Here is a 12,647-nt window from a genome sequence, read left to right on the forward strand (position 1 = left end):
TAACAAATAATTAGTTCTGGAAGTGACTTTTTCGTCCCCCTACAGCTCAAATCCTACATATTACATAAAAAAAAACAACTGCAACAAAAATATGAACAAATACTGAGCCCCAAATATATTGTTTCATCTATCATATATTGATACTTTGCAGCTGATGTCATCAACATTCTGTGGTGGGGGTGAAGCTAACCGGAGGCACTGCTCTGTCTGAAGCTCTGTTAGACTTTAATCTGAGTTTTGTATTAACACAATCTGGCCATAAAGAGCTCACTTAACTGGAGCTGATTTATGCTGTTAATCAAGTCTCTTACACATATCATTACAGTCACAAGCTAGCTAGCGTTAGCCAAAAGTTTTTCAGTTAGTCACTCGCATCTTTTTGTTGAAAATCAAACATCTAAACAGGGCCATGAACGTTCATATTGACCAGACTCCTGAAAATGTGCTGCTAAATCCATTTTGTATCTTTAAAACTTTTTTGACAATGATCATTTCACCATAGATACACACGTAGAACACCCCCAACGTGACGTCACTGCAACGTATCAATTGACCTTTAAGTTGATATAGTATTATCGTGACGGGCTTACGTGTGGGGGCCCCTGTGTGGGGTGTCCGAGGGCCCGCTGCTGCACAGGGAGCCCAGGACAGAGCTGGGGCTGGAGTGCAGAGACAGGGACAGGGGGGGTGTGTCCGTCTCTCTCCTGCTGGGGGCGCTGTAGGCCTCCTGGATGAAGCCCACGAACATGATGCCCTGGTCTGCGGCGTCCTGGATGTGCTGAGGGGCAGAGGAGAGAGCGGGGGACAGTGAAATACCACAATAGTACAAGGGTAATGCTACGAAACCAATGCTTGTTTGAAAAGTACCATTGAATTTAGCCTTATTTATGTATTTATTTTTGTTCTAGGTGAAGGTATTTTGTATGAGAATCTATTCGGTCTCTTGTCAGTTTCAAAATATCAATGTTAACCTCTGTCCCAAGATGTGAGGCTCCTTTTTATATAACTGTAAGATCCCAGGCTATATACTTATACTGCACATTTGATGCATTTTTGTACTACATTAGCTGGAGGATTTGACCTATAGTGCTTTTTTTTAAGTGAGTGCCTTGAGAAAACCCACCCAGACACAGGCAGAACATGCAAACTCCTCACAGAAAGACTTAAGAGACCCGGGGATTGAACCTGTAACCTCCTCGCTGTTTGTGGGACTGCGAGGGCCCCTGTGATTTGTGCATTTCTGTGGCTTCAGGGACGTCTGATGGTCTGGATTGTTTCTCAGATTGAAACTGTCTCGCCACGTTAACTCTCTTCCCCTCGTCCCTTCTTTTCTCCACCGTTCCTCTCTTTCTCTCTCCCCCCTGACCCTCTGTCCCTCCTCCCTCTCTCCCTTACACTTCTTCTAGTCTCTACTCTGTTTCCCTCTCTTTCTCTATTTCCGTCTCCCTCTCACCTGTCCCCGTCTTCTCCTCCTCTTCTTTTTCCTCCTTATTCCCCTGTTCTCCCTCTCTTTTCTCCCTCTCTCCGCTGACCATCACGAGTCAAATCAAAATCAGGTTATTGACTCTGAAATGAAACAGGAGAAGCGGGCCTCCCATTTGCAGTCATATTGTTTCATATCTGTACTTCCTCATATTCACGCTATCACGACTGAGCGGAGGAGATGTGAGGGAGGGCATCTGGCGTAATGTGCTCTGGTTTAATGTGTTTGAGTGACATTTAATAGGAATACATTTGTTTATTTGGTCATAAAATCTAATATTTACCAAATACGTACTACCAATAGTGGAGGGTAACAAAGTACATGTAGTAAAGTACTGTGCTTAAGTACAATTTTTAAGTATCTGTGCTTTACATAAGTACATTTTACAGTCGATACTTTTTCCTTTTACTTCACTACATTTGAGAGTAGTATCTGTACTTTCTACTCCAGTGCATTTTTGAACAGGACTGAAAAGTAAAAAGTACTTTTCATATAATTTGAGGAGTTATTTTTACCAATTTCGTGATAAAATCCTGTTTAAAGTTTTCAAGTTCAAGCTTTGACTTTGAGCAAAACACAAATAAATACACAAAATTCAACAGAAAAATAAGACATTGATTCATGTTGTTGCTTTTGACCTTGTCTCATTTTTAATCAGTATCACCACATTTACACTTTAACAAATGAACAACACTTGTGCAAAATACTTTTACATTTTACTCCTTTTACTTATCTGGGAATTAACTGTAATACTGTATTATTTATAAACTCAAATAAGAAACAGAGCATCTTGTGTTTAGTTCAAAATGAGTGGAACATGTGGCCCCTGTGTGTCGGGCCCCTCGTGTGTCGGGCCCCTCGTGTGTCGGGCCCCTGTGTGTCGGGCCCCTCGTGTGTCGGGCCCCTGTGTGTCGGGCCCCTCGTGTGTGCTGTGTGTAGTTGTCAGTGTAACGCTCTCACCTTCTTGACATATCCCTGGATCAGCTCTGGAGTGGGCTCTTGGTCAGCAGACAGACAGTCCTCCAGCTGCAGCCGGTACTGAGGCCCGAGAGAAGGGCCCCGCTCCACCCTGCACACACACACACACACACACACAGGACAGGAGTCAGACACAAACTAAAGTTGGTGTATTAAAAGAGCTCGAGGCAGTGGGCAAGTACAGTCAAAAACTGAGACACTTACAGGCAAAACTCTCTTTCAGTTCTTTCAGTTTGAGTTTTTATGGTTAGTTTGTTCTTTCTGCAAAAAAGTTTTCACACAGACGCAACGACATGGTCCAATCTGTACCAAAATGTAATCAACTCGGGACACTGTAACTTCATCGCGCACATGATTTTTGACAAATAAGTCGCTATAAAAATCAAACATGGACTTTTCCCGCAAAAAATAAGACATATGATTTTTATAACAATACTCAAATATGAACTAAAATATCCAAAATGAGGAGGTAATGAGGAATTTACATCTGGCTCTATCTGTTTATTCACCTGGAATGAACAGAAACAGGTTGTGGATGTGTGGATACTGACAGTCTAACCCTGCCCTGCCCTGCCCTGCATGTTGGAGCTGGTCCTGTGCGCCCCCTGCAGGTTCACACAGGGAGACAGGGCACAGCAGATCAGATCAGATCAGATCAGTGTTTCCTAACCCGGGGCATGGGGGCCACTTCACATCAATATATAATAAAAACAAGCGTGATTTATGACCTGTTCACACGTTAGGGGGCCACACCAAGTTTAAAGCAGAACTAACCAACTGTGACCAGGTAAAGGATAGAATAAGGTCATTTCTGTGTAACTGCCTAAATTAGCGATAGGACGGATTAGCAGTTTGAATAAAAGAATTACTGGAGCCACAGGTAAAGTTTAGATCGATTGTGTTGAACAGAATAAATGACTAACAGCTAACATTCAATTATTAAACAAAAACAAGAATATACCCCCAGTGTCCCTCAGACTCTGTTTTAGTCCTGCTGGCTCGGTTTTTTAGTTAAAGTCAATATTGTAGCCGCTACCACACACACACACACACACACACACCACACACACACACACACATTCACACGATGCTATGTCAGAGTGACCGCTGTGGTCTCCATGAACACCACCGACCACAGTTTGGTTATTTGTTTCACTTTTAATCATGTATTAGAGACAGCCTGCTGCTCTGGTACACATTTTTGTTAAATAAATTGTTAGTTAAATACATTAGTAAAGTATGTTAATGAAACGAGCGTCCATACTTCATGTATTTGGGAGCCGTCAGACGTCCCAGCGGCATTCCTCACGATGTCCTCTGAAAGAATGTAGGACACCATTTCCATGTCACAATATGAATAAGTGTAACGCTGTATCCATCACACAGCTGGCTCTGAACAATGGAAGCTCCAGAAATCTGTCCATGAGGGCTTGAGGGAGGGGTGCATAGGTACCCCCTACCCACCGCCCAGTACACACCCATCAAACACACACTCATGCACACGCAAATACACGAACACACTGTGCCCCTCAGGGATCAGTGCTGGGGGGTGGGATGTTATTTAAAGCTCACTGTATCTGAGGGAATAGAAGAACCAGCGGAAAGACTGATGTGCCGCCTCTGGCCCATTAACAAACAAAACCCAGAAAAATAAAGAGTGACTTAAAATAAATCAAATAAAATAATGCAAAGACTCTTTACAGTGCACTGTCCGTCCACTCCACGCTCACTGGTATAATATACTATTGTAGCCACAGCCGCCCTGGATCAGTCACTATCGGCCCCTCTGACCACCACCACCACTACACCACATTCACACTGGGCAAGGTGGATGAAGTGTCTTGCCTAAGGACACAACTACAGTTTCCATTGCTGCCCACTGTAGTATTCTCAGTGATCTCCCATCCAAGTACTAACCACACCCAGCCCTGTTGCTTCTGAAATTAAAAGTGAAATAAAAAAAATTAAAAAAGCATAGTGTTTTGTCCAGTACCAATGGAACAGTTAAGAGCAGTAGCAGAAACAGACTTTTGGCTCTTTTATGGGATCCGAATCTTTGCGATCTGTTCATTTCAAAGAGCCATTAAAAAAAAAAAAGGTTCTTTTACTGTTTAAGTTTTTTTTTTTGTTGCACAAATCTCTCTCTCACTTGTGCTTCTGTTGATCCTTCTGTTGGTTCAGGATAAAAATGCATACAAATTAGAAAGAAAAAGAGTCGGTTCTTTTAAAAAAAAATTGTAACTTTTCTGCTTGTCACCATGGAGATTAATGTTTCTATGTGTACCATTAACATGCCTCTCTACTCTTTAAATGCCTCTGTGGAGAAAACGACCAGTCAAAGACACAGGTCAGATCTGCGGAGAGGAGTGCCTGTTCACTGGAAGAACACATGTTTTTTTTGGGGTTTTTTTAAGTTGTGTACAGTAGCGTTGTTTGAAGTAGTTCACTTTAGTAGTACTGCTGTTACTTAAAGAGGGTATTTTACTTTTATGGGGTATTCACTGCTAACACATAACATATTTACATCACCATGTTTGTTTTGACTGTTTTGAAAATGCTATATTTGCCAAAAACAACATATTAACAACCCTCTCCCTTCGCTCCACATGCTAAGTCACTCCCCCTTCAGAGCACTATCACAAAAGAGACCCCACAGATGTATGTTTGTATGAAAACAGTTATGTTTGCACAGATGATTTGTCTTTCTAAGCGCGTGGTGAGAATGAGAATTGTCTGAAAAGGGCTTCTGGGGGTAAAGTACTTTTTTTTTTTTTTTTTGCAGTAGTAGACACATCATTACTTACTGTACAGACGGTCGCAGTGGGAAAAGTTACATTATTTGTAATTCTACGGATCCCGAGGCAAACTCCACAAGATTTGTCTTATTTTTTCCCCATGCAACTGGTTTGATTAATGAAACGAATTCCACCGGGAAAACTGCACTTTCTCCTCATCCCTTCCTCCCTATTGTTTCCCTAAAGCTCAAAATGCTCTGTTCCACCTTGTGATGTCATTTAGTTGTTGCTTTTATTTTTGATTTTTTTTTTTGTTTTTACCTTTTGTATAGTTGAAATTGTCAGTAAAAAGTCTCTAATATCTGTCAGTGTGGTGCAGAAGCAGTTTCAATGAGGCTGAAACAAAAGCTCTGACTTGAGGGAAGTTAGGGAAAATGATGCTAGTGGAGTTTAAAAACACAGTGGAGCATTTCCTTTATTACCACTTAATGACATCACAAGGAAGAACAGAGTGTTTTCAGTTTGAGAGATGTGTGAATGAAACAAAACACAACTTCAGGTTTGTTTGTGTCGAGGAAAAAACTTTATAACACAGATAAAAAAAATTGAAAAAGTGCAATAAAAGCTAACTATGTGCACCCCCTGCTGACAATTTGTACATATTTTACATTCTTTTATTTTTGAATGCTTTTTTTCTATTGATGTTAGAGTCAGGGATCTATTAACACTTTGTTTACTAATTAATATCAAATCCTCATAATCAAATTAGTTTCTTAAAGTGTGACTAAACACCTAAACTCCCACAAAACATTGCAAAAGTACTGCTAAACTGAGCAGTACCTGGAGGAGTAACAAAAGAATGATGAGGGAAGGGAGGAGGGGCGGCGTCTAGGTGTATAAGGAACAGTGTGATTGGTTTAACAGGTATCCATACTTCAAACTCCGCCCCTACAGCCAGGTGTTTATAATCAGAAACACCTGGCTGTAAACATGGCAGTCCTGCGTGATGTCACATAATACTGTAAATTGCAATGGCCAAAAAGGACTCAGGACTGTAGACTGTACTAAAACAACACGTACACAGTTTAGTAGCAAAACGTAGTAGTGTTTAGTTCTACTTTGATTATAATTCACCAAATGTAAAAATTGCAGACTTGTTGTGTAACATGTTCCCAGTGGTTGGCCTGCTGTCACTTTCTTGTCTCCATGGAGATTAAGACGTTTCAAGGAAAAAGCAATGGAGAAAAACAGGTAGCAGACGAGCAACGGAAAAGTTAAATAGTGAATGCAGTTTAACACCCAGAGCAGTTCATAATTTATCCAGCCTTTGCGTAGCGTGTTCTGGACTCTGTGAAGACGTGTCCATTAGACCCGGGCGGAGCTGACGGGAGCCGCGTGACAGTTCTGCTGATGTTCATGAAGACCCTGAACCTCCAGCATGGCCCGGCCCTCCCACATGCTTCTTCACAGGGAAATGTCATGTTGGTGTGTGAGAGCGTGGGAGAGTGAACAGGAACGCTTCAGTGTCCTTGTACATTATTCATGTTTGGATAAAGGTGCACTGAGTAACTTTTTGGCTTGTCACCATGGAGATGTTTAATGTTTCAATGTATTTAATTTGACATTAATATACCTCGGTGGAGAGAACACATGCACCACCGGGCCAAGATACAGGTCACGTTTAATACGTTTCGCTTGATGTTGTTGATGTTCTTAGCCCCCCCCCTCTCTTTGCTCTCCGTGCTAAGCCACTCCCCCTCCAGAGCGTTATCACAACACAATCAGAGTGTCAGGCATCCCACTAATTAAACTACTGCACATCGTATCAGGTTTGTGAAGTTGCCGTGTACAGTTTTGTATCACGTTTTTGTATGTTTATGGTGAATTGTCATGTGGGAGCATCCGTGACATAGGCTTGTGGGCGGAGCCTTGTACAGAATCTGACCGCTAACCATAAGGAGGGTTCGAATAGGGCTTGGGAGAGATCACTAAATTACTGAAACATGCATGGACGACGTCTAAAACCTCTTCACGCATGTTTTTGACGAAGGAACAACATTATAACATGGGAAAAAAATCACATCATCAACAAAATGCACTTGAAATACAGTAGGAAGGGCATCGGACATAATAAGGAATCACTAGTTGCACGTTACCACCTCTTATGAACAAGGACGCCAGCTGAGAGGAACCTGTTTCTAATGACATGTGAGCACAGGGGGCTTTAGAAGTGCAATAAATCCATGGAAGGTCAAAGTACTAACTGTCTGCCCACTTCATCTGCAGAGTAAATATGTCCATTTAAAGAGGAGGCGCATCATTAGAGAGAGGGAGACACAGCAGGCGTGGGCATGGGGGGGGGGGCGTATGATGGGAGAGATGGGTGGGGGTAAGGGGGTGGGGGTGCAGAGTTAAAAATAGGCCGGCCGTGTGCGGAGCGTGTCAGATGGAGGTTATCATGCAGAGCGACGCAGCAGCTGTCGGCTCGGACCTCGTCACCTGGCCTCCGAGCACCCAACCGACATCGTATCCACCCTGTCACCTAGCACCCATAAACCTCCCAGCACCCATACAACCTCGCAGCGCCCAACCAACATCGCATCCACCCTGTCACCTAGCACCGATAAACCTCCCAGCACCCATACAACCTCGCAGCACCCAACTAACATCGCATCCACCCTGTCACCTAGCACCCATAAACCTCCCAGCACCCATACAACCTCGCAGCACCCAACCAACATCCTCTACCCTCGTCACCCTCCTGCTATACAACCTACCATGCATCCAGCTTCCAAGCACCCATACAACTTCCCCACAACAACAACGCAGCACCCATACAACCTCGTAGCACCCAACCAACGTCTCATCCACCCAGTCTCTTAGCTCACATACAATACTGCATCTACCCAGGAACATAGCACCCATACAACTCCCCAGCACCCATAGAATGTTCCATATTCTATCCTTGGATGGCTGGATTCTTGGTTTTGCCTCCACTCAAAACACTGTAGTTACATTTTCTGCCAAAGTTTCAGAACATCAAAATTCAGCCATGTGTGTGTTCTATACACTGTTGACGATTGAATGCACAGCTGAGGGGCTACGACTTGCCCTTGGGGATTAAATAAAGTTTCCTGAATCTGTATCAGACGCCTTGGGGATCCAACGCACGTCATCAAATACATGAAGCAGTAATTCTTCCTCATTGTCCCTTCCTTCTGACCCATCAGCACGGCAGCAGAACAACCAGCCGCCTCCTTGTTGCAGCCAAAGATCTTACGTTCTTTCTTTTGTTAGCATCTGTCTGTTATATTTTGTGTGTGTTTGAATCTGTCCTCTTTCCCTCACAGAGTCCCGGCTGTGTGAGCCCTCGCTGCAGATTGGAGGACTGTTTTTATCCACCTGGCCAATCCTGTGTCTCACCTGCAGCCACCTCTCATATTTAAAAGAAGATTCTTCACACCTGTTCGTGGTTGCTGGCCTTTGTGACCAGTCTGCCATTTTGTCTGTTTTTCATTTAGTTTGTTGCTCGTTTATCTGTGTCTAACTTTCCGTGTGAGCGACACTAGTTTAATCCTGTTTTGTGTCTCTTTTTTTGTCACTCTTGTAGGTTTATGTGACTCATGTTTATTCGGGGACACTCATACCTTCGTTGTGTTATGTGTCCCTTATTTTGTCACTTTAGTTGTGTTTTTTTAATAGACCTAAGTGACTTTTTTTGTAGACATGAAAACCGGTTAACCCTGTTATTTTTGGTTTCTTAGTTTGGGTTATTTTGCTTATATATTTGCTTGAATTTGCTTTACCTTTTACAATCCTGTTCATTAAATTACTTCTTCATTTATAGCACTTTAACATCTTGCTCCTCATCTCTATAGTGGTGAGCATTTAGTGCCACAGGGGAGATATTTAACGTAACAAATTCACTGTTCTTTCCTTTCTAATCGACGCAATTTGGTTGAACAGCTCGCACGTATTGGCCACAGCGTGATAGCCTCTAAGTGCCAAGGTTCAAACACTGTTCCGTTCCATCTAAAAACATCGGATTTAGAAGTTGTTTGGGTTTTTTGTGCTACTGAACTCCCATGACCATGATGGATCTAAGAGTCTGAAGTCTGTGAGAGTGCTATGTTGCATGACTAGCTGCTCTGTCACCTCTGTCTCATGGCACACTACTACAGCGTTCAGCACTACCCCTGCAGGGACAGCTCCATACCCCCCTCCCCGTTCGTTCAGAACAAAGTTTAATACATTTTTTTCAGTGTAGGTGGAGTTGCATTATTAATAGGTTTGAATACATTTGTTAGATTTGAATACAAAATTTAATTATCATAACTGAACTTTTTGTATTTACTTAGGATATTACAGTGGTGATAACGAAGGGTTTTTAACTAAGTGCCTTTAATGCCTGATTATAGATGGATGTGAGAGGTTTGAGTCTCTCTCATTGGCCTGAGACCAGCAGGACACACAGCGGGTCATGTGTGAGATAATCATGGCATTGAAATATGTGAAAGCGGCCTCCACTGTCTACCGTTTCTCATGTGTCTTAGGGAAGAGATGTTGTATCGGATTGAGTTGCATACTTTTTTATATGCTTTTTGACAAAGTCTGGTCCAAATTAATCCCTAGGTACTTTCTCTCTGTTAGAATATTCATCTTTCCTTCATTATCAAAGATGCTGGGCATATCTTTGATTCTGTTAGTTTTGGTAAAGTGCATACCGACTGTTTTATTAATGTTTAGTGTCAGACGTGAACATTGGAGCCAATTTTGTCCAGAGCTGAAGATAATGTGGTGGCCGCTTGCTGTGCATCCCTTTCATGCGTCTACATGACAGCATCATCTGCGTACATGATGATGTCTACATCTTTGCACACGTCAGGGAGGTCATTGATATAAATGCTGAACAACAGTGGTCCCAGAATTGACCCTTGTGGGACCTCTGTTGCACAGGGCTGCAAAGAAGACATAAAATTGTTTATTCCTACCCGATCGGAGAGATACGATTTGACCAATGCCATGCATAAATGTAAAGATGGTACTGAGCTTGGACAGGAGGACAGAGTGGTTTAATGTGTCGAAGGCCTTTTGTAGGTCTAGAAACACAGCACCCACTGTGCCTCCTCTGTTCAGGCTAGCTCTAGTGTTGTCTGTCAGGTAGCAGCAGGCAGCTTTGGTGGAATGATTGCTGTGAAAGCCAAATTGCATAGGATGTAAGAAATTATTGTCGTTTAAATGCTATGTTAACTGTTTTTTAATTGTTTTCTCCGGGATTTTTAATACTACAGTTAATATACTAACAGGCCTGTAGTTCTTTATCTCACTTTTGCTACCAGACTTGTGAATTGGTGTTACATCTGCTGTTTTGAAAACACTGGGGAACACATTTTCATTGATTGGTTTAATAACACTTTGCGTTATAGTTGTTTTGAATGTCTCCTTGTGTTTTTTGATGAGTGTCCTGTCAAGTCCCCAGTCGTCTTTGGCCTTCGAATTTGGTAAGGATTGTATAATTTTATCAGTTTTAGCCTGATCAATACAGTTACAGAAAGGGTAGTACTGGAGGAAGGGGCAGGTGCTATGAAAAGATGGATAGATCCAGATGTTTGTTGTGTGATTTTGTTCACATAATCTGTACAATAATTGCTGAAATGTTAAGTAAATCTCATTTATTTGAAGCTCTATTGTCCTGCACTTTGGTTTCCCTTTTCCACTTAGTTTATCCATTGTTGCCAAAGCTGTTTAGAGTTTTCTTTGGCCTGTTTGATGATATTAAGAAAGAATGTTGCTCTAGCTTTTCTAAACTGCTCGATTACTTTTTTTTGATTATATAATTTTTTTGTTATATAATAGTGGATTGGTTGTAAGCCCAGTTTTTAAAGACCTTTTAATAGCAGACTCTGGTTCGTATCAGTTTCCACAGGTCATCATTTATCCAGGGTAGGGGAGTTTTTCCTTTAAGCTTTGGCTTTGTTACTTTAGAGAATTTAGAAATGAGCTGCTGCAACATTTGTATGAAATCACTGGATGTTTCATTTCTATCTTTATAATCCACTGTCATTCCAATTTACCTTCATTATCAAATGACTCAATGTCTGGGGATGTATGACACAGTTTCATTTGATTCTAGTCTATTTAAATTTCTATAGCGTGCTTTTGATAGTTGTTAACTTGTGGTCAGATAGGCCTGTTATTAGATTATAAAACTTTGTGATGCAGTCAGTTTTGTTTGTGAAAATTAAGTTTATAAGTGTTTGTGATGTCTTTGTAATCCAGATTGCGTTTCCAATCATTTGTGTGAGGTTAAATCTGTGAGTGATTTCTTTTAGTTTTCTTCTGCCATGTTTATCTAACCAATTAACATTAAAATCCCCCATAAGGAGAATCTCTTTTGTATTACACGTTTTCAAAATATCAGTAAGATGATCATAAAATGCATCATTGGTTGAACGGGGCCTATACAACACAATGACAGCAAATGTCACTCATTCCAACGTATCTCCCACTGCTTCAATAAGTGAACACTGAAAACTGTCCTTAATGAACATTACTCTTCCTCCTTTGCCACGTTCACGATCACATCTGTAGATATTATAGCCCGGGGCACAGATAGCAATATTTGAGGTTGAGGGTTGCAGCCAAATCTCAGAAAGGCAAAAAAAAGTCAAGATTAGAGTGTATCAACAGCTGTTCAACTTGTTCAGCCTTAGGCACAACACTTCTTATATATAGGCTCCCCGCAAATACACCTTTAGGTTTAACTTTTGGATCCCACAGCACTTTGGCGTGGTTTATGGTCTGAAATAGTCTGTATTTTTGTTGCTTAGAAGCAGCAGATTTTGAGTCATGTAACGTAAACATTTTGCCTACGTCGCTTTTCTGTTCATTTACCTGGTGTTTTACGGTCTCCAGAAGTATTTCTTTGCTTGATGTTTGTACCGGAGCGCCTAAGTCGGAGTCGCCAGGGCCCGTGTGTATTTAGCTTCAGTGCAGGGACAAACAAGTTGCTGACAAACAAGTTATCAATCCGTGTGTTTGTGTTGAATGCCCATACGGGTAACTCACTGCGCCCATGGTTGTAGCAGATCCACATGGAGGTGAAACGCCGCTAGTTCCGGTTAGCTCTCCGCCAACAGGTCCAGGGTTAACATGCACAACCCCACACGCCAACAGTACAGCGCACAGCAAAAGATGAAACAGCTGATCGTTGTTTCCGCTTATCAAAACCGGAGTTTGCAGTCCCACGCAAAACCGCACGTCCTTGTTTAAGCACTGAAGCGTAAACAGCGTGTTTGCTCCACCAGTTGACAAGAGGTAGGGTGTGCGTCTGGGTGTATTTCGACAGTGAGCGCATAAATGGCTGTAAACACGTTCCGTTTCGCATTTTTCTGCTCATTAATTCTCAAATAAGGCAAATGGGACTCAACATTAAGTCCTCTGTTGTCAGA

The 12,647-nt window shown here is 42.0% G+C and overlaps 1 protein-coding gene across 1 annotated transcript in view; it reads right to left on the reverse strand.

The window, feature by feature from the left end:
- LOC117384111 (raftlin) overlaps positions 1-12,647 on the reverse strand; it is a 131,447-nt gene that overhangs the window by 25,091 nt on the left and 93,709 nt on the right. The window contains exons 4-5 of the mRNA XM_055228109.1: positions 2,444-2,552; positions 591-778 (exon numbers count right to left, since the gene is read on the reverse strand). Of these exons, the coding sequence (XP_055084084.1) occupies positions 591-778; positions 2,444-2,552 (297 nt within the window). The remainder of the gene's footprint in view (positions 1-590; positions 779-2,443; positions 2,553-12,647) is intronic.

Source organism: Periophthalmus magnuspinnatus, chromosome 16 (genome assembly GCF_009829125.3).
Source record: "Periophthalmus magnuspinnatus isolate fPerMag1 chromosome 16, fPerMag1.2.pri, whole genome shotgun sequence".
NCBI lineage: Eukaryota > Metazoa > Chordata > Actinopteri > Gobiiformes > Gobiidae > Periophthalmus > Periophthalmus magnuspinnatus.